Source organism: Microtus pennsylvanicus, chromosome 8 (assembly GCF_037038515.1).
Source record: "Microtus pennsylvanicus isolate mMicPen1 chromosome 8, mMicPen1.hap1, whole genome shotgun sequence".
In the NCBI taxonomy this organism is placed as follows: domain Eukaryota; kingdom Metazoa; phylum Chordata; class Mammalia; order Rodentia; family Cricetidae; genus Microtus; species Microtus pennsylvanicus.
In genome coordinates this window covers 76,040,039-76,066,773 of record NC_134586.1, presented here as the reverse complement: position 1 = coordinate 76,066,773, position 26,735 = coordinate 76,040,039, and the positions used below count along the sequence as shown (strand labels likewise).

Here is a 26,735-nt window from a genome sequence, read left to right as displayed (position 1 = left end):
ATAATGATCAAACCCTGGATTTAAGTCATGCAGCAGCTTTGAATTCTTGGGACAGAATTGGAGAAATAGTAAGAAAAATTGAATCATAAATGACAGATTAATAGGGCCCAAAGAAGCCCTTAAGGATTTCTTACAAAAACTGACACAGTGATAAATAAAAGTGTAAGAAATTCAAAAGCCAGGCAAAGAAACAATTGAATCTCTGACTGTTGAAAAATGCCAGTTCCCTATGAAAAAAAATATAATTATGCCTTTAAAGGCAAGGTCAGCAGCTTTGGAGGAATGGAGTTGAGATACAATTAATATTGAATCTCATGACCATGATGTTGTATGAATAGGAGAATTGATATGCAGAGGTGTGAGAAAAAAAATATCAAATGTTATAACTGTGACAAACAAGGTTACCTTAAAAAGGGATTGGAGATGGCATTCCAAGAAACAATACGTTTTTCTAGGAATAACCCATTCAGAATGTCCCTCCTTTTTGGATAATGCAGAAGATGTGGTAAAGGCAGGCATTGGACTCAAGAATGTAGGTCAATGAGCAACCTTCAATGTAATTTGTCTTCAGGAAACTCTATGAGGGGCCTCTCACAAGCCCCTATGCCAAATGCGATTCAGTTTCAGTTGTGTCTGCCATTGTAAAGGAAAATCTTTCCCAGAGCAATTAAAGAACCTAATGATGATTGTAAGAAACCACCCTGCTCTGGATAATAGAACAGATATAGAAAAGAAAACACAAAGTTCAGGAGAAATCAGAAAGTAAGAATTTTGGCAAACTTTTATAAATAAATAAATAAAGATCAAAATTAAGATTACAAATGACCTCACCACTGAAGACCTGGTAGACATAGTTGCAGAGACAACAAAATTTTGAAAGATTTCTGTCATCAAATTAACCTCTTCAGGATGTAAATGTTCAGTTTTTAGGGATAGAAACTTTCATATAAAGCAGAATATGAAAGGGATTGAATGTATAAGATCAGAAAGACAGAGACAAGATTTAAAACCATTTGTGGCTACCATAGCAATAAATTGTCAAAACATAATTTGTTACAGCAATGGTGTACTCAGATTAACATTCCCCTAATTTTAGAAACAAATAATAAATTAACAACATAATTGTTTATGCAAAAATTATTACAAGATATTGTAAAAAACAGTCACCAACAATTCAGGAGGTACAAGAACAGGACACAACAGCTGCTTATATTTCAAAAGCACCAACAGCCGTACCTTTTAAAGAGTTGACAGAAAAACATCTCTGAGTTAAACAATCGCATTTGACATTAGAGAAAATGCAGGCATTAGAATAACTGGTACAGAAGCAACTAGATGTTCAACGTATTGAGGAATCAACCATTAGAATTCTATATTTGTTATAAAAAGAAATCTGGAAAATGAAGCATGTTAATGGATCCAAGACCTGTTAAAAACGTGATTCAGCCGTTTCCAGTATGTAATTATTTTGACTTCCCTGTTACCTAAAGAAAAGCCTCATATAATTATTGAATTAAAAAATTGTTTCTTCATTATAACTTAATAAGAAAAAGACAGAAAAATTTACCTTCATAGTGACAACTTATAGCAATTCTTAATGTGCTCAGAGGTATCATTTTAATATTATTGCATAAGGAATGTTCAATATTTTATAATTCAATCATTGAAAATGATTTTCTGAATCTATAGTTCACCATTTATTACAAGGATAAAATTTTACTATCTGATTCAAATGTAAATACTTTAGAAAGAATGTTTGAAGGAAGAAAATTTTGCCTTGATGGAGATTATAAATTACTCATAAAAAATTCAAAGAGGAGATTCTATTAATTATTTAGGATATAAAATGGGTTTATAAAAATTTAAACACAAAAAGTTTAAATTAGAACAGATCGATTGCAGATCCTTAATGCCTTCCAAAGATTGCTAAGAGACATTTCCCATATATGGCACACTACTGGAATAGGACTTGATTAGTTTAAACAGAACCTTAGATAGTGACATGGACTTAAATAGTGCCAGGGAATTCTATGCTGATACTAAGAGAAAATTAGCTATGATTGAAGAGAAATTGCAGAAGGCATATGTGTATCATGTGTATCTGTATCTATGGGTACCATGAAAACTGATAAAGATTTGATTTGAACAAGAGACATCTTTTAATTAGAAGAGATGATGGTTCATCAAACAGCATGCCTGTTTAATCTAAACAAACCTATAAAAATAACAAATGCTTTTCATTTGATCAGATATAAATTTGCAAAAGAGAATCTCACCCAAATTAGGGTTGGAGTAGGGTTTTATTTCAGTCTATTCAGGAGAATAAACCTACCAAGCTAAGGAATCTGAAAACCACTGTACAAATTACACAACCAAAGAAAAAGAACAAACAATCAAGAAAAGCTGTCTCAAGATAAAGAGTATATTTATTGCCTATTGGTCTTTCATATTGCCTAAGAGATAAAATTTCATAAAACTTCCCATATATTTGTTTATGCTTTTCTTAACAGACATACAATACAGATGATCTTTTGTAGTTCCACGACAGTTAAAGATTAAAGCTGGTTTTATAGTTAGAGCCTGGCTCTCTTTCTCTAAATCCAAGCATGCTTATTAAAGTAAAATTCAGAATTGCTGTCTCATGTCAGAAGATCCAGCTGATATGAGACAGTAGAAAAATAAGTATTTAAATACTATTTTTTGCTACTAATCTCATAATCCTTTGGCATTATATTAACTCTTATATAGTTATTTTATGGTATAAGATTTATGATATATATGCATATATAGATAGATTTATGTGTATATATATTCTAAACATTTTGTCATATTAATGATAATATAGAGTACTAATACTTAAATACTATTTCATCTACCCTCCTGTACAAGATTTCAGATTTAATTCTTTATTAGTTTTCTGCAGTGAACCATGAGCACACCTAACAGTGACTTCTGAAGTCTACAAAAGGAGGATTTAGCCACACAATGAGGATTCCTCCAGGACTATGATAGAACGGCTAAGATGAAAATAGCACATAAATATCTGCTTTGGGCTACAATATCCTCAGAATTCTGAGGTCACTAGAAGAGATAATCCAGCCTAACAGACAACTTGAATAGAACTTGATTAAAGCCCTGAAATTTCCCATTACCCAGAGACTGGACAACAAAATTGACACAACTATTTCTCATAAGATCTGACAATTAACCAAAATTTTTCTTATTAGGATCTCTAAAAGAATCATTCAGCCCCAGAGAGCAGAAAGTAAATTTAAGGTCACAATTACCACATTTCCAAGAGTTTTTGTTATCTCATTGGTTCATGGATATTCGTCATTGTTTAGGGTGATTACTCACAAGTTGCTATTGGTAATGGTCAGAAAAAAGCTAAACAAAGGAAATATGATTTAAGGTTCTTGATTTGGAAAGAGAAAAGGTGGATATAGATATGATAGGATTAAAAGAGTAGATTATTGGAAGTACTCTGAAAAGGAAAAAAGGAAGATAAAGATATAAGATTAAAAGGTAGATTGTAGAATCTACTTTCAAAAAGCTACTACTACTTTTGAATGTTTTGCATTAGATCATATTTTTGTATACTGTAAAAAATGTGTATATTGATACAAATTTGAAATGAATTTTGTTAGAACATACTGTACATACCTAATTAACTCATTAATTAACAATGTAATAAAAAATTTTATTTTTATTTATTTTTAATTTTTATTTCTTAAAAGTTATAATTGCCAACTGCTTATTATAATAAAAATGCAGGTTAGCAATTAGACAGCTATTACACTTGAACTTGTAGTCACATTAGGCATGTTTTCAAGGTCAGATACACTTTAAATAAACGTCATCTTGAAACACTTCAAATATCTGCTTAATGTGGCATTTAAGATGTTTTAATAGCAGTTTTTTTTCTTATGTAACAATGAGACATGTCTGCTCCTGACAGCACTAATCTACTGCAGAGAAGACAATGGGCATCAAAGAAAATCCACATGAAATTTACTTTCTTTGTGTCAAAAGTACCCTCACCTGACCACTGCTGACAGTATGTTGTCCTAATAGGACAAGTAAGACAGACACACAAAAATGACTTGCAATAATTGCTGAGACAAAGTGTGGCAAATCTTCAAAATATCCTGCCTCACAGAAAAGTCTCTCGAATATGCTAGACATGTAGGCCGAAGATGGATGCCCCACCATTACAGAGGAACATTGGGTGACTGTCTAGGTATCTAGCTGTTTCCCTCATTTCTCACAATATTTGGAATTTACTTGCTTGCACGTCCAGTTTTCTCAGTTAAGATTTCCTTCTTGGGTCTCTTTCGGAGTCAAAGGCATATACCTGCAAAACACCTGTTGTGCCCAGATTATGACCCCCCAGCGAGAGACCACCAGAGACGCCAAGACTGTAATAAGCAAGGTTTAATCAACATAATACAAACATGTTTGGAACTCTTCTCCATCCCCGTTACAGCGAGGTGTACAGAGGAGTTGTATCTCCTCTGTGGGGTAAGCTTTTAAAGGCATAACTACAAAGAGAATCTTTGAAGATGCTTTGCCATGGGTACAAGGACTTTTGCTCCCTCCCATTCTGTTAAGTCAGCTTTTTCCTTGTTTTTAGAGCAAGGACACTGTTCTTGAGTTAGGCCATCTTTATCAGCCTGTACCAGGTGGCAGGCTGGGCTGAGTTAAGTGACCTTGTGCTCAGAATCTGCTGGGTTGTTGAGGAGAAGGCCACTATTTTCCTGGGAAAACATTCTGCTAGGAAATTTCTTCTCGCCCCTTTGAAAATAAGGGGTGAGGGTCCGACATTACCCACTCCTCTTGGTCCTAAGAATCAGCTCAATCATGAGCTGGTTTTGCTAACATTGGCCAATTTGTCTCTTAAAATTATGTTTCTTTTGACTTAGCATTTTAACCAGGGATTATTGGACAATGTATTCTTTTAACTGCTTTCAGCAGACTTTGAAGTGTCCTTGTCAAGGGTTAACAAAGGTGAAATGCTATTCAAAAAGAGAAAATTTTAGGAACATTTGGTTTGTGGACTTGGTTGAAGAGCCAGGGCACATTTATATAGGCTAGACTGGTCCACATCAGGTTTTAGCAAGTCCATGGTCCACAGTCATTTGGAGCAGGTTGTAGACAGCAATTAATGTTAGTTTGTGTCGGCCAACCAAGGGGAAACCTTTTGAGACAAATTTAAACTAGGAACAGAAGTTAATACATTTGAAACTTTTAGGCCCATATTAAAATCCATATTATAGAAGTAGCAAATAACAGATATTTATAAAACAGTAAAAATAGACTTATACTTTTGAGTCCCAGCAAAAACACAGAAAATCCTGAACTTGTAACCCAAACAGTATGAAGTCATTGTTTTGTTTATTAGTACTAACTTAAATTATTTTTTTAAATCTTTAATATTTATGAACTTTTATATACTCAGACCTTTGTATATAATGAGCTAACTGGCTGGCTGTAGCTTTGTGTAAGTATGTGGATACCCTTTTTGCTCTTAAATTGATATTATAGCTGGTTTAGCCATTAATACAATCAGAAATCTTAGAAGGATAAATAAATCATACTTAAGTACACACAAGAAGAAAGTGACAGAGACCAGCCCATATACAGTTATACCCAGGTCTCCATAGCATTAGAGGCAGAAGTATCAGAACAGCAGGCTTTACCAGGCCCATAAGGTGATTGGTTCCTGTGGAAAAGGGACATGGAAAAGACTGACCTTATTTTGTCTAGACAAAAGTGGTGCAATCAATTCTCCAAGGTCCTACTGTTTGTGTAACGTCTGGGAAGCAGGTCGTAGCATGGGGCATCTTGCCCAGTGGTCAGCGTTGTCCTTATCCTGGTGGAGACATTGTGGTGTCCCATAGTCTTCTTTTGAGACCTTGGGTCAATGTTAGGATCTGGGAGTCTCTGTCTGATATTGGCTTTTTTAAACATTATTTTAAATGCCATTTTCTATAGATCTCTGAAGTATTTAAGGCTGTCCAGGTATCTCTGATTAGACAGACTTTATTATTAAAAATTACTTGTTTTAAACTTTAAAACATATATAGAGAACTAAATAAGGCTTATCCTGTATTTATATCATTACTTTGAGGATGACTGATTATTAACTTGTATTTTTAACAGTCCAGAACTATATACCATATTTTTGTCAGATTGAACCTTTAATGATTTTAACAAAGACAATGAGGCTAAAATCTAAATATTAACAATACGAAACATTTTATAAGCATATATGTTTTATAACCTACTTTATTATAGTTGACACTTGGTAACTATTACCTGGCATTGGTGGTTTTCTTTGTAACTGTTTTTTTTCCCTTTGGGAGTCTAATCCCAGCTATTCCCAGTGGTAACTGACATTCTTGTATATCAATAAACAACAGCATAAAACAGTTTTAACATTATCTATATCAAAAAGAGATCCAAATTTTTGTGAACCCAAATCTAATGAATAGAGCTCAGAGAAAAATTACAAATACAAAACTTATAATTACCAAAGACTAATTTTTTAACAAAATAAACATATATAATTTTTTTTTAAAAAAATAACCATGACCCTTTAACAAGACAAACAAATTTTTTAAACCCAGAATTAACCATTAAACCTTTAGGTACAAGAAATTACAGCAAACATCTTTTGGCCTTTTATAACTTTAAGCCTGGCTCTCTCTCTGTTTTTTTTATTGGTTTAGCCAGACATTTTTAGACATTTTTATTATTATTATTTTAGTCTTTTGCCTTTTTTGTTTTTTCGACAATATAAAAACCTTTATTAAAAACCTTTTTAGACAATATGTAAATTTTTATCAAAGTCTTTGTTGTGATTTTATTTAGCAGAACATTGCATAAAACAAAAGCAGAAATATGTATCTTGTTAAAGGTAACAAGTATTTGTAACCCATATATTTTTTTTCCTGTGGAAACAAAAGCATTTTTAAACATAATACATTTACTTTGAAGTCAACATTTTTTTAAAGTTACAGGTTGGTATAATTGAAAACTTCTTATAAGCAGTATCAGGACAGGAAATGGTTAAGACGGGAAACTGCTGGCCAGCAGAAGAGACCTTGAGTGTTATATCATACTGATGAACTTGGCTCAGAAAAGAAAAGAGGCACAGAGAGTGTCCTTGGCTGCCAATGCTTTTTTTTTTTTCTTTTTTCTTTTTGGTTTTTCGAGACAGGGTTTCTCTGTGGTTTTTGGAGCCTGTCCTGGAACTAGCTCTGTAGACCAGGCTTGTCTCGAACTCACAGAGATCCGCCTGCCTCTGCCTCCCGAGTGCTGGGATTAAAGGCGTGCGCCACCACCGCCCGGCTTTTTTTTGTTGTTGTTGTTGTTAACTTTTCTCTAACCATGATCTCAGATTTTCTGTTTTACATTTTCACAGTTTTTTAATTCCAAGTGGTCAATTACCTGCCACCCGCGTGCAGGTCCCTCTCTCCTGACTAAGGCAAAGACCCTCAAGATTCAGAGAGAGAACAAGGGAGGGGGGCTGCCTTGTTCAGGCCTCTCAGTCCTTAGCTCCACAGCCTGCTTTCAGAAGAGGCATTCCTCTACCCTCAGCCAGGTGCATGATGACTTTGCCCCTGCTCTATCCCAGGTGCTGCTAATCCCTGGCCTTGGAGCCATGCAGGCCCCAAAGATCCTCTGCTGCAATGCATTTTCCACAGTCTCAGGGCTAAGCTCTCAGCACCCAGGCAGCGTATTCTCTGCCATCAGACCTGGCTCAGGGCTAGGGATACAGACCCTAGATGGGCTGCTGTCAAGTCATCTGCATTTTACATATAAGTTTTATCTCATTTTTTTTTCAGTCCTCGTCAGTCCAGTCTTAAACATAAACAAAGAGACAACAGTTTTCCGGAACTTCAGGGGATCACAATGCACCTGATGTAGTGGTCTCAAAGACATTCCAAGTCACAGGCTTGTACTCCCTACCCTCTCTGTGCCCAGTTCCTTTTGGGCTCTCTCCAAGATTTTGCCTCTCTCCTCTCCATCCTAACGGCTGGGGGGGGGCGGGTCCTGAGGCTCCATAGGAGCCCTAGGACCCTGAGGATATTAGTTGAGGAGACAGAAAGAAAACAAAGCAACAATTAACATAACATAACACAGAAAGTCTTTGACAAATTCCTGGGACAAGACACACAGTGGCATTTTCTCCCTTGCTGGGAGAAACCCAAACAGTTGTTTCTGAGGTAGCTGCAAATGACACAGGGTTTGGAGAATGCTGTTCCTATCTATTGACCCAGGACTGGGAGAATTCCCATCCCTGTCTGGAAATGAGCTGGGAACAAAACTCCCTGTCCGGAAATGACCTGGAGCCGAAAGGCTCCTGTCTAGAAATGACCCAGGAATGGGAGATTTCCCATCCCTGTCTGGAAATGACCCGGGAGCAAAACTACCTGTCTGAAAATGAAAGACAAGGTGTCCCTTGCTTCTCCAGGGTCTCTGTACAAGTGTGTTCATTTCAGAGAACACCTGTCAATACCAAAATTGCAAATCGGTTGACCGGTACAAAACCAAAGCATCCATAGTCAGTCAGACAAGAAAAAAAGATAAACACAAAGAGACAAGAGACAAAAGATGCTAATTAAACCTCCAGACTTCCATCATCCTGGTGGAATCTCTGGGGTTCCCGGCCAATGCACCAAATGTTATGACCCTCCGAGAGAGACCACCAGAGGCGCCCAGACTGTAATAAGCAAGGTTTAATCAGCATAATACAAACATGTTTGGAACTCTTCTCCATCCCCGTTATAGCGAGGTGTACAAAGGAGTTGTATCTCCTCTGTGGGGTAAGCTTTTAAAGGCATAACTACAAAGAGAATCTTTGAAGATGCTTTGCCATGGGTACAAGGACTTTTGCTCTCTCCCATTCTGTTAAGTCAGCTTTTTCCTTGTTTTTAGAGCAAGGACACTGTTCTTGAGTTAGGCCATCTTTATCAGCCTGTACCAGGTGGCAGGCTGGGCTGAGTTAATTGACTTCGTGCTCAGAATCTGCTGGGTTGTTGAGGGGAAGGCCACTATCTTCCAGGGAAAACATTCTGCTAGGAAATTTCTTCTCGCCCCTTTGAAAATAAGGGGTGAGGGTCCCACAAACCATAGAACTAAAACACAATAAATAAATTAGAAAAAGGAAAGAAGGACTTTTCAACAGTGTGCCACAGTCCTGAGATAGCTGCCAGAGCTAGTTAACATGAACTCCTACTGGTCTTGCATGAAAACAGCTGTGGCCTTCTGCCAAGCCAGCCTGCTCAGTGGCAAAACCTGCTTTGTTTTGAATTTAATATAGATAGATCATCTTAAAGGTTCATATGGGAGCACAGTGCACAGTGGTATTAGGTGACAATTCCTAGACATTTTTGTATTTGTTTCCTCTTTTGTATCTATGAGAACTATAGGTTTGGTATAGTTATCTTTTCGATCAAGCATCAAGATTGACATGTTACATAGGCTCCAAAGCAGTCTACTTTTCAGTGTCGTTTTCTTGATTTTTATCTAATACCTTGTGGTACAAGATGAACTAGCCAAAGGCATTTCTTTTTTATCATTTTTTATAATTTATATATATTCCTGCATGACTCTGAGGTAAGACTGTCCCTAAATGTCCCTGACTTTGCATAGTGATTGTAAGTGTGAGACTAAGAGCTCTGGACCTCAAAGATATTCTGACTCACAGGGAATCCAGGCTATACCTAGAGCTGCAATAGGGCAGCTGTGGAGGGGAAGAGCCACAGTAGGACACCTCTGGAGGGGTAGAGCCACAGTAGGACACCTCTGGAGGGGTAGAGCCATAGTAGGTCACCTCTGGAGGGGTAGAGCCTCAATGGGACAGTTTGGCCCTGAAGAGGAAAGTGTCTTGACTTATTGGGAAGTCAGCCTACCTGTAGCAGGGAAGCAGTGGGGACTCCTGTTCTCCCTGCAGGATATAGTAGTAACCCTCCTCTCCTGGAGTGCCCCTACAGTTGAGCTCCTCTCTGTTTCTCTAAGGGAAAGCAATAGAGCTATCCCCTTCTTGGGCAATCCAAGAAGATACTTCTGCTAACACTGTGCTAAAGGGGAAGCCCTGCAGAAATGGAACAATTTCCTTTATCTCCAGAAAAAAGTTGTTACTTCTGCTCAGTCTTGCTAATCCTCCCTAAGGGAGAATCTTAGAAATGTTTTTCACCTTAGTTCCCAAAGGGATGTCCCAGCCAGGTTCTTGTATTATAGGCATGGAGTTTACCCAGGGAGTTTATCTTCTCAGGGATTGATTAGTTTTCCCGTCTCAGGGATTGCTGAGTTTAGTTGGTCAAGAATGACTCTGATTTCAGGACCAAACTGTTTTTCTGTCACTGGTCCTTTTTAGACTTTTGGCTCTAATCTTAGGGCCAAGGAATATTTCTTTCACTGACTCTGATTCTAGGGACAAATTATGTTTCTTTGGTCCTGGTGTGAGAGTCAGTGTGTGTTTCTTAAGTTTTGAGTTCAGGGATAAAATGTTTCTTTCCCTGGCTCAGGTCTCAGATCCAGGATGCATTTGTTTCACTGCTTCTGGGTTCAGGGTCAGTGTGCTCAGCGATTGATGTTTCCTTTATAGGCTTTTATAGCCTGTAGTGGTTATGTTCAGAAGTGGATTTCATAATTGAACATGCTTAGGAATACACAGAACTCCACATGAATATGTCCAAACTCCCTAAGTAAAATACTCATGGTTCTATTGTTTACAAATACATTGGTTTAGCTCTAATCTTAGGGCCATCTCCTAGTAATCAGAGCTGCTCCTGACGCATCCAGAGTTGTACAATGTCTTATCAAGCCCTCCCACCACGTGGACGGATGTTCAGGTGGAGAGGCAAGCCTGGGGTGGTGGCTGAGCTCAGTCACAGGATTGCACACTCCAGCTGCAAGGGCACCTGACTGCCACCCAACTTGCTAAACGTCTATGGTAGAACTTCTACTTCTAAAAGCCCACCACTGGAGGCGAATAGCACGTTCTTTTCCTGACTCGGGGGTGAAAGAAAAGAAAAACCTCATCCACATAAAAGTCCCCAAATCGCCAAGACCTACAGCTTTTGACAGGAACAAAAAGCCCATATGCTAATGGAGGGGGTGGAAAAAAGCAAATCAGGAATCTGCGGGAACCAGGCGCCTCCACCCACAGAGAGCACCCAAGTCTCCAGCCTCAGGTTCCAGGTCTCTCCCCTCCCACCGACCGCGCAGCAGCAGCTGGAAGTTAGCGAAGCACTCTCTGGGTCCGTCAAACAAGCGCGGCCTCCCGCTTCCCCTCCCCGACCCCAAAATAAAATAAAGGGGAAAAAAAAGTAATTTGGAAAGTCGTCTGGAGAGGGAATTCGTCCCAGATTCGGGGAGGCCGAATGCACAGGAATGACCGCCAGCACCGAATAGGCTGCCGGCTCAGCAGCCCCTGCCACGATCCTCGCCGCGCGCCCTTCGCTTTCCAGCTCCCCCGCGACCCGGCCCTGGCCAAAGTTGCGCGAATCGCCACAAGGACTGGCAGCTACCCAGCGGGCTCGGCGGGACGCACGGCTGCCGGGGTTTCCGGGAGTTTCTGGCGGCGGGGCCCGGGGCGAGCGGGCGGGCAGGCAAAGGCGACAGGTCGCGGGCTGATGCGCCAAGACGCGCGGGCTGTGACAGGGATGGCGCTGCTGCAAAGGACTTCCGCTGCTGCGCAGGCGTGCCTGAGGCAGGGCGCTGAGCCGCTCGGCTTACACGGCGACTTCCGGTCTGCCCACCGGTTCGCCTCAACGTCCGCCAGCCTTCCCCTCTCTCCCCGCCCACCCCCTCCGCCGAGGCAGCTAGGGGCTCCCGCGGTCGCCTTTGGTAACAAGTTTAGGGCTGGATGGTGCTAGCACTGTGCCCAGATATCAGACCCCTGCGCCGCTGGGCTCTGCAGATGGACCCGCCCCACGCTCCTCCCTGGGCGCTCTAAGGACGCTGACACCCTCATCTGGTCAGCTTGAAGCTCTGGGTCGCCAGTTCCAGGCTCGCTCCACCCCTCCTCACATCAGCCTTGGGCCTGCCTCCTGAGTCACTTACCCCGCCATGCCCAACCCGGACCACCTCTAACCTAGGCTCCCGCCGCCCTTACCACCTGCCCTGCGCCCTCACCAAGACCTGGTTCCTACTTTTCTTTCCTGATTTTCTGAGGTACATGTGACACCCAGGAAAAAAGTACCTTTAGTTCATTTTTACCTCAGCATTGAACCACAAAACAAATACTCCCTTTTGTGTCCTTAAATCTCTTCTGGGCATCCTTCCACTCCTGTGACAAGGAATTACTCTATCCACAAAGAATAGTGGGTTGTGAAACAGCCACGTGTGTCCAGGTGGAAGAAGGAGAAGGGCCTACAGGAAGATAGTAGGGTCTGGAACCAGATCCAAGGGCAAGTGCTATTGAAAAGCACAGATCCACTGATTTAGAAAAGGTCTTTGGTTTGGAAAGCAGGGTCAGCAAATACTGTGCTGTGTCTTTAAGAAGAGGCTCATCCTATGGGAGGTGCACTTGTCACTCAGGCATCACTACCCAATCAGGAACTCCAGGTAACTTGCCAGTCAGAAGTGGTGGAGGGCGCTTCCTGGTTCCAGCTTCCCAGTGAAGTGGAAGTGGAGTCTGTGTTGTATGCTAAAACTCCTCCAGGAAACTGCGTGGAGCGCTTGGGAAAGCAAGGAAACCCGACATGGTGAGTGAGGGGCTGCTGACCCTGGACTGGGAGGAACAGATGGTGAGGTGCGGGAATCAGTAAGGTGGTTCCTCTCCAGTTATGCATGGAATATGCAGATTCTGCATGCTTTCCAGCTCAACGTGGTGCCTGCAACTCCCTGAATAGGGCAGGTCTCTGAATAACTTGGCACTGTGGGCTGAATCTTCTCAGAGCATTGGGAGCAGGGAGCTGTGTGGAGAAACCTCTTTCTAGGCAACATCAGAATGCTTTTAGTGCGTTCATGGAAAGAAAGCAGGTTGCCAAACTCATGGAGGTCTAGTTTCTCTAGTATGTTCTAGATGTTCAGCACTGTGCATTTTACCTTCATGTGTGAGATCCGTTTACTGTTAATATCTTGGAGGTTGTAAAATCAACCATGTATGGGGCATCCCTCCACTTCCATGCCGTGATGTAAAAGAGTAGAATTGCTAATATTAAGGATTTATCAATACTTAGAAAATATTAAGTCTCAAAAAGTAGAATTTAAGGGAGGTAGGGCTGTCTCTGTATACTTGTCGGGCCTCATGAAGCAGGGTCTTGAATATTTCCCATTGTATTTTCCTGAGCCTAACTTGAGTTGGCCTGAGGCCTAGTGTAACTTTCTGAGTCTAGCTAGATTTTGAAGACCTGTCTCTGACTACCTGGACCAAGACCTGCGTCTACCCAGTTAGCACTAACATGGCAAAGTACTATTATTGGCCCTTGTTCCTTACTCTACCTTGGCGCATCCCAGGCTTCTCTACCCCCATCACAACTCTATATAAGTCCCTGTTTGATACCAATAAAGGAGTTTCTGCTTCTACAGACACCCTACTCAGTGGGTGTGTTTTTCCCTGGTGCCCCCTGGGGAGGGTGGCTGAGTTGTGACCCTCATCATCCCTTTCAGCCCCACAGAGAGTCTGGCAGGTCAGGATCTGCCCCTGCTCTTTTTGCCTGAGAACCAGGCAGATTGGTGCCCCTTGTAAGGAGGCTCTATCCTGTCAGGAGCTGTTGCTGCCAGAGAACAGGGCATATGCTGACCAGGCCTGTTAGAGATTAGGATACTAAATGCACATTTGTTAACAGGATTTTTCGGACATTTTGCTCCAAACCTTTACAAAGAAGTCTTCCCTGGTATACAACCTGGTACTAGGTCCATCTGCATATCAAAAAAGAAAAAAAAACCAGTCCTATAACTAGGGGAGTAACAGGGTCACAACCAATTTTAATGCTTGGTGTGCCATAGTAGTTTTGTTTTCTTTTAGAGAAAAGCATAGTTCGGCCTAATGGATAATATGACACCAGGTGACAGCTTTTTGAAAAATGAAACACTGTTGTGTGAAGTACTGGCCTGATCAACTAAGGCTTTTATTTTAGGCTCTCCAGCAGGGAGAAGGGACATTCTTGGGAGAGAGAATACCAGCCTAAGGCCTAGGCTTTGTAAGCTTCCCTAGAGTCTGATGTATTGACCATTGAACAGAACTACTTTGGTAATTGCCTGGGGTCAGGGCCTTTGTGGAAGTGTTGCTATAGATCCCGAGAACTCCTCAGAGCTATGAGTTAGGAATATTTCCTAAGAAAGATCTCTGAGGACGCAAAAATTCCCAATCAAGCCAAATCAAAACAAGCCGAATTAAGAAATATCCAGGTTTAATGGGAGATCTGTGCTTTCGGGTGGCCCCTAGGGGGAAACCGGGAAGCCGCAGGAACGCAACCCCTGGGAGGAAGAAAAGGGGACCACGTGTTCTTCTTTTGGGGGATCACTTAAGTACCCTGGGGAGGGGTCAGGACTGACCTGATGGGATTTGAAGTCCAGACCAGGCCTGGGAGCTGAGATAGATGCCAGGGACTGGGGCCTAGGCTCCCGCCTAACACTATGGTTGTCAATCCCAAGGCCTTTTTGGTTTTAGTAATGATAACATAGGACCCCGTGTTTCCCTTCTGTAGCATTGTTTGATTAGCTTCCCCTTGAATTTGTACTACGTATGCAGGTTGCTGCTGACTTCATTGAAGTTTTTCTTTTCCTTCCATTTCCCCCCAGAAGTTGGATACAAGATTCTGGTCTTAAGAAACTTACTTGGCATGGAACTTGGCATGTGCAAGAAATCCCCACCCTAGCTTTTCTCTCTCTCTCTTTTTTTTTTGTTTTGTTTTTTGGACAGGGTTTCTCTGTAGCTTCAAAACATGTCTTGGAACTAACTCTTTTAAACCATGCTGGCTTTCTAGAATGCTGGGTAAAGGCCTGTGCCACCACTGCTTGGCTGCTTGTCACTTTTCTACCTTCTACTTGTCCTATCTTCCTCAACCCCTGTGACCTTCACCACAGGACCCTGCCATGGTTTCATGCCACTGGTGTACTTACGAAAGTGTTCTGGGAATATCTTTGCTGTCTAACCTCCCATCTGCCTGGGTGACTAGACCTACAAATTCCCTATCTCTTTTGAATTGTTTAAGCTTCAGGCAGAGATGGATAGGGACCATCAATAAAGAGATTTTTCTTTGTTAATTAACTTTATGTGAAGTGATTTCTCACATAAAGGCATATTATTTCTAGAACTGTTGTTTTTCATCCTCTTGGAAAAACTGTGTTTGAGATAGGCTCTCTAAGGTTGACTTGGGTGGCCTTGATTCCAGTCTGTTGCACTCAAGAAATTGGCCTTGTTGTCCTCTATATTATACCTTCAATATTATTAAATTGCATGACTGTACCATCTATCTCAGTTTTAAAATAATCTGTTTGAGTCATTTAGTCAGCTCTCCAGTGCAGTCACAGGAAAAGGATCCACATATGGAACATTGCTTCTGTCTTCTGACCAAAATAGGAGGAAGAATTTATTCTGTACTTTGCAGGGGAAACAGGGTAGGCAACCAGCTCTTGGAATCAGCATTATGATAAAGGACTTAATTGTGGTCATGGGAGTGATTTTATAATTTCCCAGCATGTTTTAATTCATATCATGTGAATGAACACAGATCAGTGTCGGTGTACAGTTTAGAACGGTTATCTTGATCCAATGAATACAGAAGGTGTAATTAAGCAGAGATCCTATGCAGATATGTTCAGTCCTGCTTGACAAGTGGGCAAACTGTTGTGATCCTTCCTAAAAGGCTGTTATTTTTCTCGTTTAAGATGTGTACCTTAGCCGGGCGATGGTGGCGCCCGCCTTTAATCCCAGCACTCGGAGGCAGAGGCAGGCGGATCTCTGTGACTTCGAGACCAGCCTGGTCTACAGAGCGAGTTCCAGGACAGGCTCCAAAGCCACAGAGAAACCCTGTCTTAAAAAAACAAACAAACAAAAAAAAAGATGTGTACCTTAGAGAAAAGGTGCGAGAACTCTTTGATATGCTCTAATCCCTAGTCTGGACCACATGGCTATAAAGTCTATTTCAACATTCCAAAATTAATTTTGAGATTATATCTCCATTATCTTCACATTGTCTTCTTGCTTCCAAGCATACCATGATGCCTCATTGTTTTCTAATTCATTACTTCTTTTTCTTTAACAACAGTTGACTGTGACCTGTGTTTGTCTGCAGGATTTTCCATGTATGAGGCAATGGGTTCACTGAACTAGAGATTGAGTATGTAATGTGATGGTCACACAAAGAATCATGTGATTTGTTTGAGGAACAAGATGTTTTCAGAAGAGTAGAAGATAATGTTCTGTCTATTGCACTGGAAGGTCAGAGCTAGAAGGAATGTGTTGCCTGAGTCATTTGATCTTGTCTAACCCAGTAGGGGAGCTGCTTGCATTCAGAGGCACACCTGGGAGGCACTAACCAATGAGGAATTTTGGAGAGTCTGAGCAATCAGGATTACTGGTGATGCGTAATTTTTGGGTTCTTTCTGGGATTCCTCTCTGCTTTTGCTGGAGTGAGTTGTAAGGAAGACAACAAGCTGTGCCTTGCTGAGTTTGGCATGTTCAGAGCAGGTCTGCTGTGCTGTCATTTCTGCTGGGAATTGGATGGACCAAGAGCCAGGCCGATTATGTGTGGCCATGTGGTGACTTGGACAATGGCCCTTGTCCTGTGAGCCTCCCTGTGTATGGATTTCCTGGGAAGTGGGAGACTCTGCAGCCCTGGAATGGGAGGATATGATGCTTGTAGTCCAGTGTGCACACATGAGCACTGCTTTTTGTGTGCAGAGGGGAGACAGATTGGAAAACTGAAGGTCTTCTTTCTAGAAGTTCTGAATATGGCTATTCACTCTCAGGTTAAATGTTACAAGTAGTTTAGAAACTGTTAGAAAGATGGTGATGGGATCATCTTTCAGCAATACATGACTAGAATACTGTTAACTTTCTCTTTCCACCAGCCACAGTGGTGTGATTCAGTGGAGTTTAGTTCCAGAGGACAAAAGGAGTTTCTGATCTGCAGACATATCTCAGGTGTGCATGGTGTAGGTGCATGATAGTTCAGAATTCAAATCAAAACTGCATTTTTCTTATACCACAAGGAGGTATACATGGCTGCAGAACCTTAGCAAGGAATCACCTTCATTTGCAGAGAGATCTCTAGAGCATGGGGTTTCAGTCTTTGGAGGAAATTTTAGTAGCTAGAGGGACAAAAACAATTTAAAGGTCACTTTGGGCTGATTTTATGAAAGTTGTGATGTCTGTATTTATTTAATTTCTGTGCTAATAGGATTATAGATAGATTGGTAACATTAGCCATAATCACACTTTTTCTTGCTAAATTTCCTTTGATCTTCTGATTAAAAGTTGACAATATTTTCATATCTTTGTTTTGGCCTTTTTTCTACACCCCCCCTTTATTCTTTCATAAATATTGTGTATATTTTTAATTGTTGTATCTTTAGTATAAAGATAAGTAAGTGTTGAAGTCATATTATATCAACCCCTGTTCTACTTTCTCATAATTCCATTGTGCATTCTGAGTGTTTCCACTGTGAATGTAGCTTTGTAATCAGCTTACCTCTTATAAAGTGATGGGCATTGTCATTTCATTGAATTCATTTTATGGTGCAAATTTATCACACAAAACACCTTAATCTTACTGCATCATGTTTCCAAGGATCATTTATTCACTTCTTTACTTATTTAGCCTCTTGTTCCTGTTGTTAATTTGTAAAAGACTTTTGGTTTATTGTACAGAAGGTGTTATTGGTCTTGGTATGTGACCCAGCACAATTTCTTTTTGACGATGACCTGAGTTTCATTATCTACACTCAAATTGGGATGCTTTTTAACTTTTTACTATTCCAGATTCAGGGGATCTGAAATCTTTTTTGATATGACATATATGTGTATGTATATATATAAGATATATATCAGATATATATATATATATATATGTACACACACACACACATATAGTAAATGTCCATGGCTCCTGGAGCAGAGTGTGTCTTCTAGTTCCTGAAACACTGATGCATCCTCTCAGGTAGTGAAGCATTAAGGCTTATTTGTGTTTCTGTGTATGATTGCTTAGTAGTCAAGGAATCATAGAAGTTTCATAGGACAATTGATGTTAGACATGCATTTTGTGTACCCTGTATATCTTGCAAACTTCATCGTGTCTTGACAACTAAAGAGTATTTATCCTGGAAATTGCCATTACCTTATGTTTCTGATAAAGCTAAAAACATCTGATAGCTCTCCATAAAACTGTCATAGCATCCTCTTTCTGTGGTGACTGCAGCCCAAGCCTGAGTTCATTCTTCAGGGCCCTATCAGTTGATTGGTAAGTAAGCACAGGTGCTTAGAAGACTTCATGAAAAATTTAGTTAACCGTCATTTGTGTGATATATGGTCCCACATCCTTCTTATTTTCTCGATGTCCCAAGTAAGTGAGTAAGGCAGTATTATCTGATATCTTAGACCAAATATTTCTTCTGTTGCATGGTTATTACTGATGGTACAGTCACATCAACAGTAAAAAGGAAACAAGGAGAAAGAAATGAAAAGTGTAGTTGGATATTTCTCTCCCACCCACCAATTTCTCAATAACAACTCAGAGGCTTTTATTAATTATAAATATTTGGCCAGTGGCTCAGATTATTACTTGCTAGCTCTGCCCCATGGTTCCTGGTTGGTTACCTTACATCTTGCTTCTCTGGTAGCTCTTAGTGTCTCTATTATTCTGACATCTTTCTTTCTGTATATCTGTTAGTTTTTCTACCTAGCTATATTTTGCCTTGCCTTATACCAAAATATAGTAGGGGTACAGGTTGCATCTAGCCGCCTGGCTAGCTTAACCCCCTGAAATAACCACATAGAGATTGTATTAATTAAATTACTGCCTGGCCCATTGTATCTAGCTTCTTCTTGGCCAATTCTCATACCTTGATTTAATACATTTCCATTAATATGTATCACCACTTGACTGTGGCTTACCAGCATGAATCTAACCAGCGTCCGTCTCGGACAGGAGAATCATGGCGTCTGCCACACTATCCTTCTTCCCAGCATCCTGTTTGGTCTACTCCACCTATCTAAATTTTGCCCTATCAAAAGGCTAAGGCAGTTTCTTTATTCAACCAATGAAAGCAATACAAATACAGAAAGACCTCCTATACCACCAAAAGAGCTTTAATCATTAACCATACAAACCAACACATATTCACAGAATACAGAATACCCCACATCAGAAAGTTTTCATTTTGTTGAGAAAAACAGCAATAGGTAGTTTCAGATGACAGTACAATGCCAAAAAGGATTCAGGGATAATCAAGGATTTTAGCTCCATTGAAGGGAAGACCCTGGTTCTACATTTGAAGCCTTGGAAGGTGCTCTATCCAGCTAAGTCCTAATTTTATGGAAGAGTACACAAAGTAATTACTTGACAGCAGCAACATCATACAGAAACAGCACCAAATTTGGTCTAGGCTTGGTAGCGTCTATTATATTTTGGCAAGATAATGTATGTTGTACTGATTCTGGACACAGGAAAGCTGTAAAATGTAAAGGTCATGGATTCTTCTTCTGTGGTCAGTACATCACTGTCATACCCATCTATGTTTGGCAGGATCATAGCCCCAGTGAAGAGATTGTGAGAGTTCATTGCAAGAAGCAGTAGAGATGACGCTGGGTTGCATTTGAGACCACAGGATATTGAGATACCCAAGCAATGAGACATCTGCCATGGAGAGTTGCATATGGGGAGTAGAACTTGGAAAAGAGTACAATACATGAGAAGTTGCAGGATATTGTGAGATATGTTAATCAAACTTTGATTATAAAGCTTTCTTGTGGTAAGAAAACAGAAATAGCTATTAGCTGACCAAAAAATGTCATAGTGGTCCAATACTGTGAAAAGAAAAGAAACATATAGTGGCAAGGTGGGGCTGTTAGAGGATATTGACCTTTTGTGGATGGAGAATGGAAGAGATATGAGTCACCAGTGACTAATCCACTGCATCTCTAATCATTCAGGTTCTTACCACTGATATCTAAATCCCTGTATTTTCTTGATAAAGATTCATTAGTTAACATTTCATCTGGCACTCTAAAACACATGCTTAATAAACATCAAGGGGTAATTAAGATCCCCAGAGATTGATTACACTGCAGCTTATTAACTTGAAATATTTCAAATGCTAATGAAAAGGAAATGACAGCTGCAAGGAAAGTAAAAGTTATACTCTTTCATTTTGATTTAGACAAAAGGGGAAATCTTGTGAAATATTGTTTGAAGTATAATTGTGTTACATTCAATTATACTGCGAAATATTTGTTTAGTGATGCAAGAATGTATTATATTTTTATGTTGCATTTATTTAACTCTGTGAAGCTTTGTTACTTTGCCTGCCTAAAACACCTAATTGGTCTAATAAAGATCTGAATGGTCAGTAGATAAGCAGGAGAGGGATATGTGAGGATTTCCAGCAGAGATAATAAATAGAAGATAAAAGAGATAAGAATTGAGGAGGGAAAAAGAGGATAGGAGGACATTACAGACCAGCCACACAGCTGCAAGGCCAGCCTTGATGTAAAAAGTAAAGAAAAGTATTTGTAATAGAGAAAGATGAAAGACCAGAGGTGAAATTTAGATGAGATAATTTAAGAAAAGCTGTAGAGAAAGAAACCAAGCTCAGCCTGGGTATTCATAGGTAAGAATAAGTCTCTGTTTTAGTTGGGAGCTGGGTGGTGAGACTCAAAAGATAAAAGAAGAAAAAAACCAACTTCAGAATGGAGCATCCTTTGGGTATATGCCACAGAATAGTATAGCAGCTCCCTGGGGGTATATCTATTCCCAGTTTTCTGAGGAACTGCCATTTTGATTTCCACAGTAGCTGTAAAAGTTTGTAAAAGTTATATACCATACAAGAACCAGAGTGATGTAATTAAAGTTTTGCTCATCTCATGCCAATCTAAAATTTAAGTTTTTCAGTGACTTGAAATTCTTAGGACTGCTCATATCCAAATACCCAAGTTCGAAGGCTTATAATTTCCTGCTACTCCAGATCCAGGGAATTTGACATCCTCTTCCCCTGTATGTCACCTCTGTACATACAGAGAATGGAAGGCATTCTCTCTCACACAAAAAAGATATACAAACTGTGTGGATGGAATTGTTTTCAAAAGTTCTTGTGACTCATAAAGCAATAAAAGCAAAACACATTGCTTTAAGTGTATAATATAAATCATGAACTGTTTTCTTAACAGTCTGCTATCTTGCATTAGGTGTGGAAAAGTTTTTATTTCCTCTCTCTGCTGCACACTTATCGACAGTCATCTGTCACAGGAAACAAAATGATGCCTAAGTGATCTTAACAAATAGTTTATTATAAGTGAATGACATTCTTTTAGTAATCAAAACTGTTTTGTACAAATTTAAAGAATCAGAAATCTTCCAGTGAGTCTCTCCAGTTTTGGTGGAAAAGCTCTCCTTGTCCAATCCATTTTCTGTTATTGGCAAAAGTCACAGCTGCAGTGCACAGAATGAGTCCCGACTATTGCTTTCTTCTGGTTACATTTTGATTAAAATCTTGTTCTTGTATAAATGACCGTATGTTTGTAGGTCTGTCTTTGTGTATTGTTTTACCAGTGGTTTTATCTATGTTGCTGATTTTATTAATTATCATTTAAGTTTATTGTTGTTTCTCTAGAAAATGCTGTATCTTCACCATTTTCTATTCAGAAAGTTTACTATTATAATGTTACGAGTTCTTTGAGCATTTGTTGTCTTGGGAAGTTTCTTTGGAAAGACAGTTGTTTTCTCTTCTTGATCTAGGAGGCTCACTTCTTCTCATTACTTGGTATACCTGTATTTTGCTGTTGTTGCCATCTTCATTTTTTTTTTTGTTGTTGTTGTTGCTTAAATAATTGATATCGTTAACATGCTGGCTTTTTTTTTTTAGAAAAAAAACTTCTCATATTTTATTGTCTGTCTTAATTAGCTGTTAACATGATGTAGCCTAGAGTAATTTGAGGGAGCATCACTTGAGGCTTTGCCCAGATCAGAACTGCTAGTTCCTATTTTGTAAAAAAATGTGTTGATTTGGGATCCTCTTCCACTGATGTTCGAATATCCTAAGCAAGTGGGCCTGAGATGAACAAGAGAGCTAGCTGAGTCTGAGACCGTAATTAAGCAAGAGAGAAAGCCAGACAACAATATAATGTTCTCTTGTGGTTTTTGCCTTAAATTTCTAGCTTGAGTTTTTACCCTAAGCTGCCAGTTGTGGGATGTGATCTGGTAATATCGATCAAATATGCGTTTGGATAGAGAATTTGATCACACCAAGAAACAAGCAAGTTAGGTCAAAATGTAGCTCACCATAGTCCATTAGTTCACTTAGTCCATTCATTGGGCTGTGTTATCCTATATCCAGTTAGTTAGGAAAGTTTTGACTATGAAGTTTTTTGAAACTAATTTATTGGTCTTAGAGCTAAGATTCTTCTTTAATTCCTATTTTTCTTACATTTTGACATTTCATAGTGTTTCAGATTTCCTGGCTGTTACGTTTTAGGAAATTTTTAGATTTAATATTTTCCTTGATTAATAAATCCATTTCTTCTGTTATACCTTGAAAGCCTGAAATTCTCTGTTCCATGTCTGATATTATTATGGTGAAGCTTGCCACTCTAGATTTTCATTTCCAGAATTCCTTCAGTTTTCATTTTTAAAATTTTTTCTGTTTTCTAAATTTGGCTCTTATGCACATTCATTCATTTCCATCAACTGCTTGGTTTTTGTTTTTTTTTTTATTTTGCTTTAAGGAAATTAATAATTTTTGAAAATATTTTATTATTTTTACCCTGCTTTCTTTAAGGGATTCATTCACTTCCTTTTTAAGGACATCTGTTCTTCATAATCTGGTAGTAACATATTGATCTGGTTGATCCTGATTTTGTGTTCTTATACTGGAGTCTAGCTATCTGGGTTTGAGGTGGTTGGGTTGTGGTTCTAAGTGCTGATTTCTCTGTTTGTCTCTGTTAAATGGGTGTTTTGTTCCTTAGTTTCTCTTGCTTTCTGATTTCTCTGTTCTCTGTGGCCTATAGCTGATCATGGGTTCTCAACCAAAATTGTTGGTTGGAAATTTTGTAGAAGGTGTGCCATTTGTTTCAGGTGGGAGCAACTGTCAAAGTTTGAGGATATAAAAAAGGAAGAGGGGAAGGAGCTTGGAGATAGTATTGAGGGGACACTGGGAGAGTGGGAGAGGCCAGTGGATAGGTTGCCTAAATAGACTTCTGGTTTTTTAGTTGAGTGAATGGTCTCTACCCAATTTGGAGGCTATGACACAAAGATGAGCCAGGAAGTAGGATTGGGGATAGTGTTGGGGCGGGGGTGGGTATTGAATGAATGGAGGAGTTACACAGGCAAGCAGTCTACAATGATTTTTCATGGCTGTCATGTCCTCTCACCCAGCAGGGAGTCAGGTTACCTACCTGTTCTTGCTGATGTGGGCTTCACTTGAACACAGGAAAGTCTTTCAATTCAGGGGTGGAGACATGGCTTTTGGGATAGCAACTATAGGGTTGGTGGAGGATTTTGTGTCTGTGAGAACACAGGGAATGTGAAAGGTTCATGGGCTGGTAGACTGCCTCCCTGTTCTTGGGGCTTCTGTAACGTGCATATGAGCAGGGGATGTTTGCCTGGGTTGGGAGCTGGAACACAATCATATTCCTCTCTTTCTGTATGAGAATATATACTATGCCATGATTTGTTGGAAGTCACTAATTTGTTTCTTGATTTTACAAGGTGTGAGAGTCAAGAGATTGCCTTGAGTGTCAGAAGGGACATTGGACATTTGCACTCTTTGCTTTGATATAGATTATGAGAATCATTGAACTTAGACTATATGCATCTTCCTTTGTACATTTTTTGTATTTATTCTTCTCTCATACGGTACATCCTGACTGCAGTGTCTCCTTCTTGCACTGCTTCCTGTCTCCTCACACCAGATCTCCATTCCCCTAGATCCACTGCTACAGTTTTCCTTCAGAAAAAGTACATCTTCCAGGGATATCAACCAAACACATCATACCAAGGAGTAATAAGACCAGGCACAAACTCCTCTATCAAGGCTGTACAACGCAATACAATAGGAGGGAAAAGGTACCTAGAGGAGGCAATAGAGTCACAGACAATAGGACTCCTACTATTAGGACAACCACAAATCCATAAACTATAAAACCATAGCAGCATGTGTGCAGAAGACCTGGCACGTTGACTTGAAGGCTCCATGATTGCCACTTACATTTTTCTGAGCCCTTACAAGTCTTGCTTACTTGATTCAGTGGGCACTGTTTTTCCTCAACCCCTCTGGATCCTACAATCCTAACCCCTCTTTCTATAGAATTTCTATAGCTCAAGCTAATGTTTGGGTAGGGATCTCTGCAGGTTTTTCCATGAGCTGCTGAAAGAAGACTCTCTGATAAATATTGGGCTAAGTGCCAATCTATGATTATCGCTGAAAATAGGTTCAACCATTCATTGATTTCTTTTTTTCTTCTTTAGTTGTATTTGGTTCTACCATAGTTTTCTGAGTCATTCAAAATCTGGTTCCTGGCCATTCAGGCAGCGTCAAGACATTCACTTATTCTCACAATTTGGGCTTCAAGTTAGATCAGTTATTGTTTAGCCACTATAGCAGTTCTGAGCCACTATTTCCCCTGTATATTTTGCAGTCAGGATATATGTGTATCAAATGTTTTATGGCTAGCTTGGCATCTCAGTCCTACTGGGAGCTTTATATAGTTACAGAAGATGGCTGGTTTAGCCTCTGTAATCTTAATCACTACCAGCCCTAACGAGGGTTATAGGTTCTATGATGTTTTCACTGCACTAATTTCATATCCCCTGCTGAAAGATCTCCTATTCCCATCATCTCTCTTTTTCATCTCTTCCTCCATACCTTTATCACTCACCTGACTTTTACTGTTCCCATCCCCACTGGCTTCCAGTGCACCCATAAAATCTATTGTAGTTTCTCTTCCCAGGGAGTTCCCTTCATTTCCCCTAGATCTGTTCTTGTTGCTTAGCCACTGTGTATCTATACCTTGTTCTTGCATTAACTGTAATTACCATGATTGTACTTTACTTAATTGCTAATTTATACTGTATATAATGTTTGTCTCTGTGCTTTTGGGTTTTTCCACTTATGTTAATAAATAACACTCAAGGAATAAGACAATGACAAACCTTATAATCCAATTATAATTGTGTACACCTCTAAATAAAATTCTCAGTAAACGTTTCTAATGTGGATGAGAGACTAGAAGAAATTTTCACCATCCTTAGCCATCATGGAAATACATATTAAAACTACTATGAGATTTCATCTTAATCTTTCAGAATAGTTAAGTACATAACAACAAGGAAAACTAATGCTGGCAAGGACATGGAACAAGGGGATTCATTGCTTTTGCAAGTACACAGTTGTACAGCCATTGTGGAAAGCAATATTCAATCTTCAGAAAATTGAGAACCAGTCTATCTCCAGACTAACTTATACCACTCTTGTATGTAATACCAAAAGATTCTTCCAGAAGAATCTCAAGTATGTTCATAGTGACTTTATACATAATAGCCAGAAAATGTATCTCTGAGAGATAATGTTGATTGACGATTTATGTGGGATGATTCCTCCATTGAGGGTGGCATTATCCCTAAGAAAGTGGGCCTGAACTAGAAATGGAAGCTATCTCCACATGAGACAATGACTAGGCAAGAGATTGAGCCAGGAAACAAACATTGCCCATGACTTTTGCCTCTAATTGTTAGCTTGATTTGCTATTTTAAGTTTCCCAAAACGATGGAATGTGATCTGACACAATCAGCCTGAGCTTCTTCTGGTTATCAGATTTAATCACAGCAGCAAAAACTCAAGTTATACCAAAAAAATGAAACAACAAAAGGGATTTGTTTTTCTTATGCAGAACCTGAAATGTTTTCTTTTGTAAGAATGTCAAATATATCATGACTTTAGGTTGCAAAAACCATAGAAAGTTGTACATAGAACTTAATTGGCTGCTCTTGTAGGACCAGGAAGATGGGAATGTTAAGAGTAATAGCAGAAAAGGGAGATTGAGATCATATGATTTCAGTCTAAATAGGCACCTGGTGTAGGAGGATCTTCTTTCTATGTGTTGCTTTCATTGGTTGAATAAATAAAACTGCCTTGGCCTTTTGATAGGGCAGTCTTTAGATGGGCATAGTAGACAGAACAGAATTCTGAGAGGAAGAAGGCAGTGTAGTAGATGCCATGGCTCTCCTCTCTGAGATGGACAATGATTAGACTCATGCCAGTAAGCCATAGAAAGAACCCACCGAGAGAGGCCTGCTGAACTTGCCTAAACGTGAGATGATTCTTCGGGGTTCCTGATTCATGAAAGAGTCTGTGAGGCATTCTTCAGGATACAAAAGAAAGTGACTGAACTGTCTTTGAATTTTCCTGCTTCATGGAAATGTCTACTGGATACTATGGGCCTGTGGGCTGAAGATGGATGCCCCAAAGGTACAAGAGAACTTTGGGTGACTGTCCAGGCCGCAATATGTCTCTGTCATTTTAGAGTTTTAGAAGTTGCTTACTTCTTGTTTACTTAAGTGATA

At 39.7% G+C, this 26,735-nt stretch overlaps 1 protein-coding gene across 1 annotated transcript in view; it reads left to right on the top strand.

The window, feature by feature from the left end:
• The first annotated feature begins 12,646 nt into the window (after nucleotides 1-12,646).
• The window catches only part of LOC142856433 (uncharacterized), an 82,761-nt gene continuing 68,672 nt past the window's right edge, over nucleotides 12,647-26,735 (top strand). The window contains 1 exon segment of the mRNA XM_075983890.1: nucleotides 12,647-12,719. Within this exon segment, the coding sequence (XP_075840005.1) occupies nucleotides 12,717-12,719 (3 nt within the window). The 5' untranslated portion in view covers nucleotides 12,647-12,716.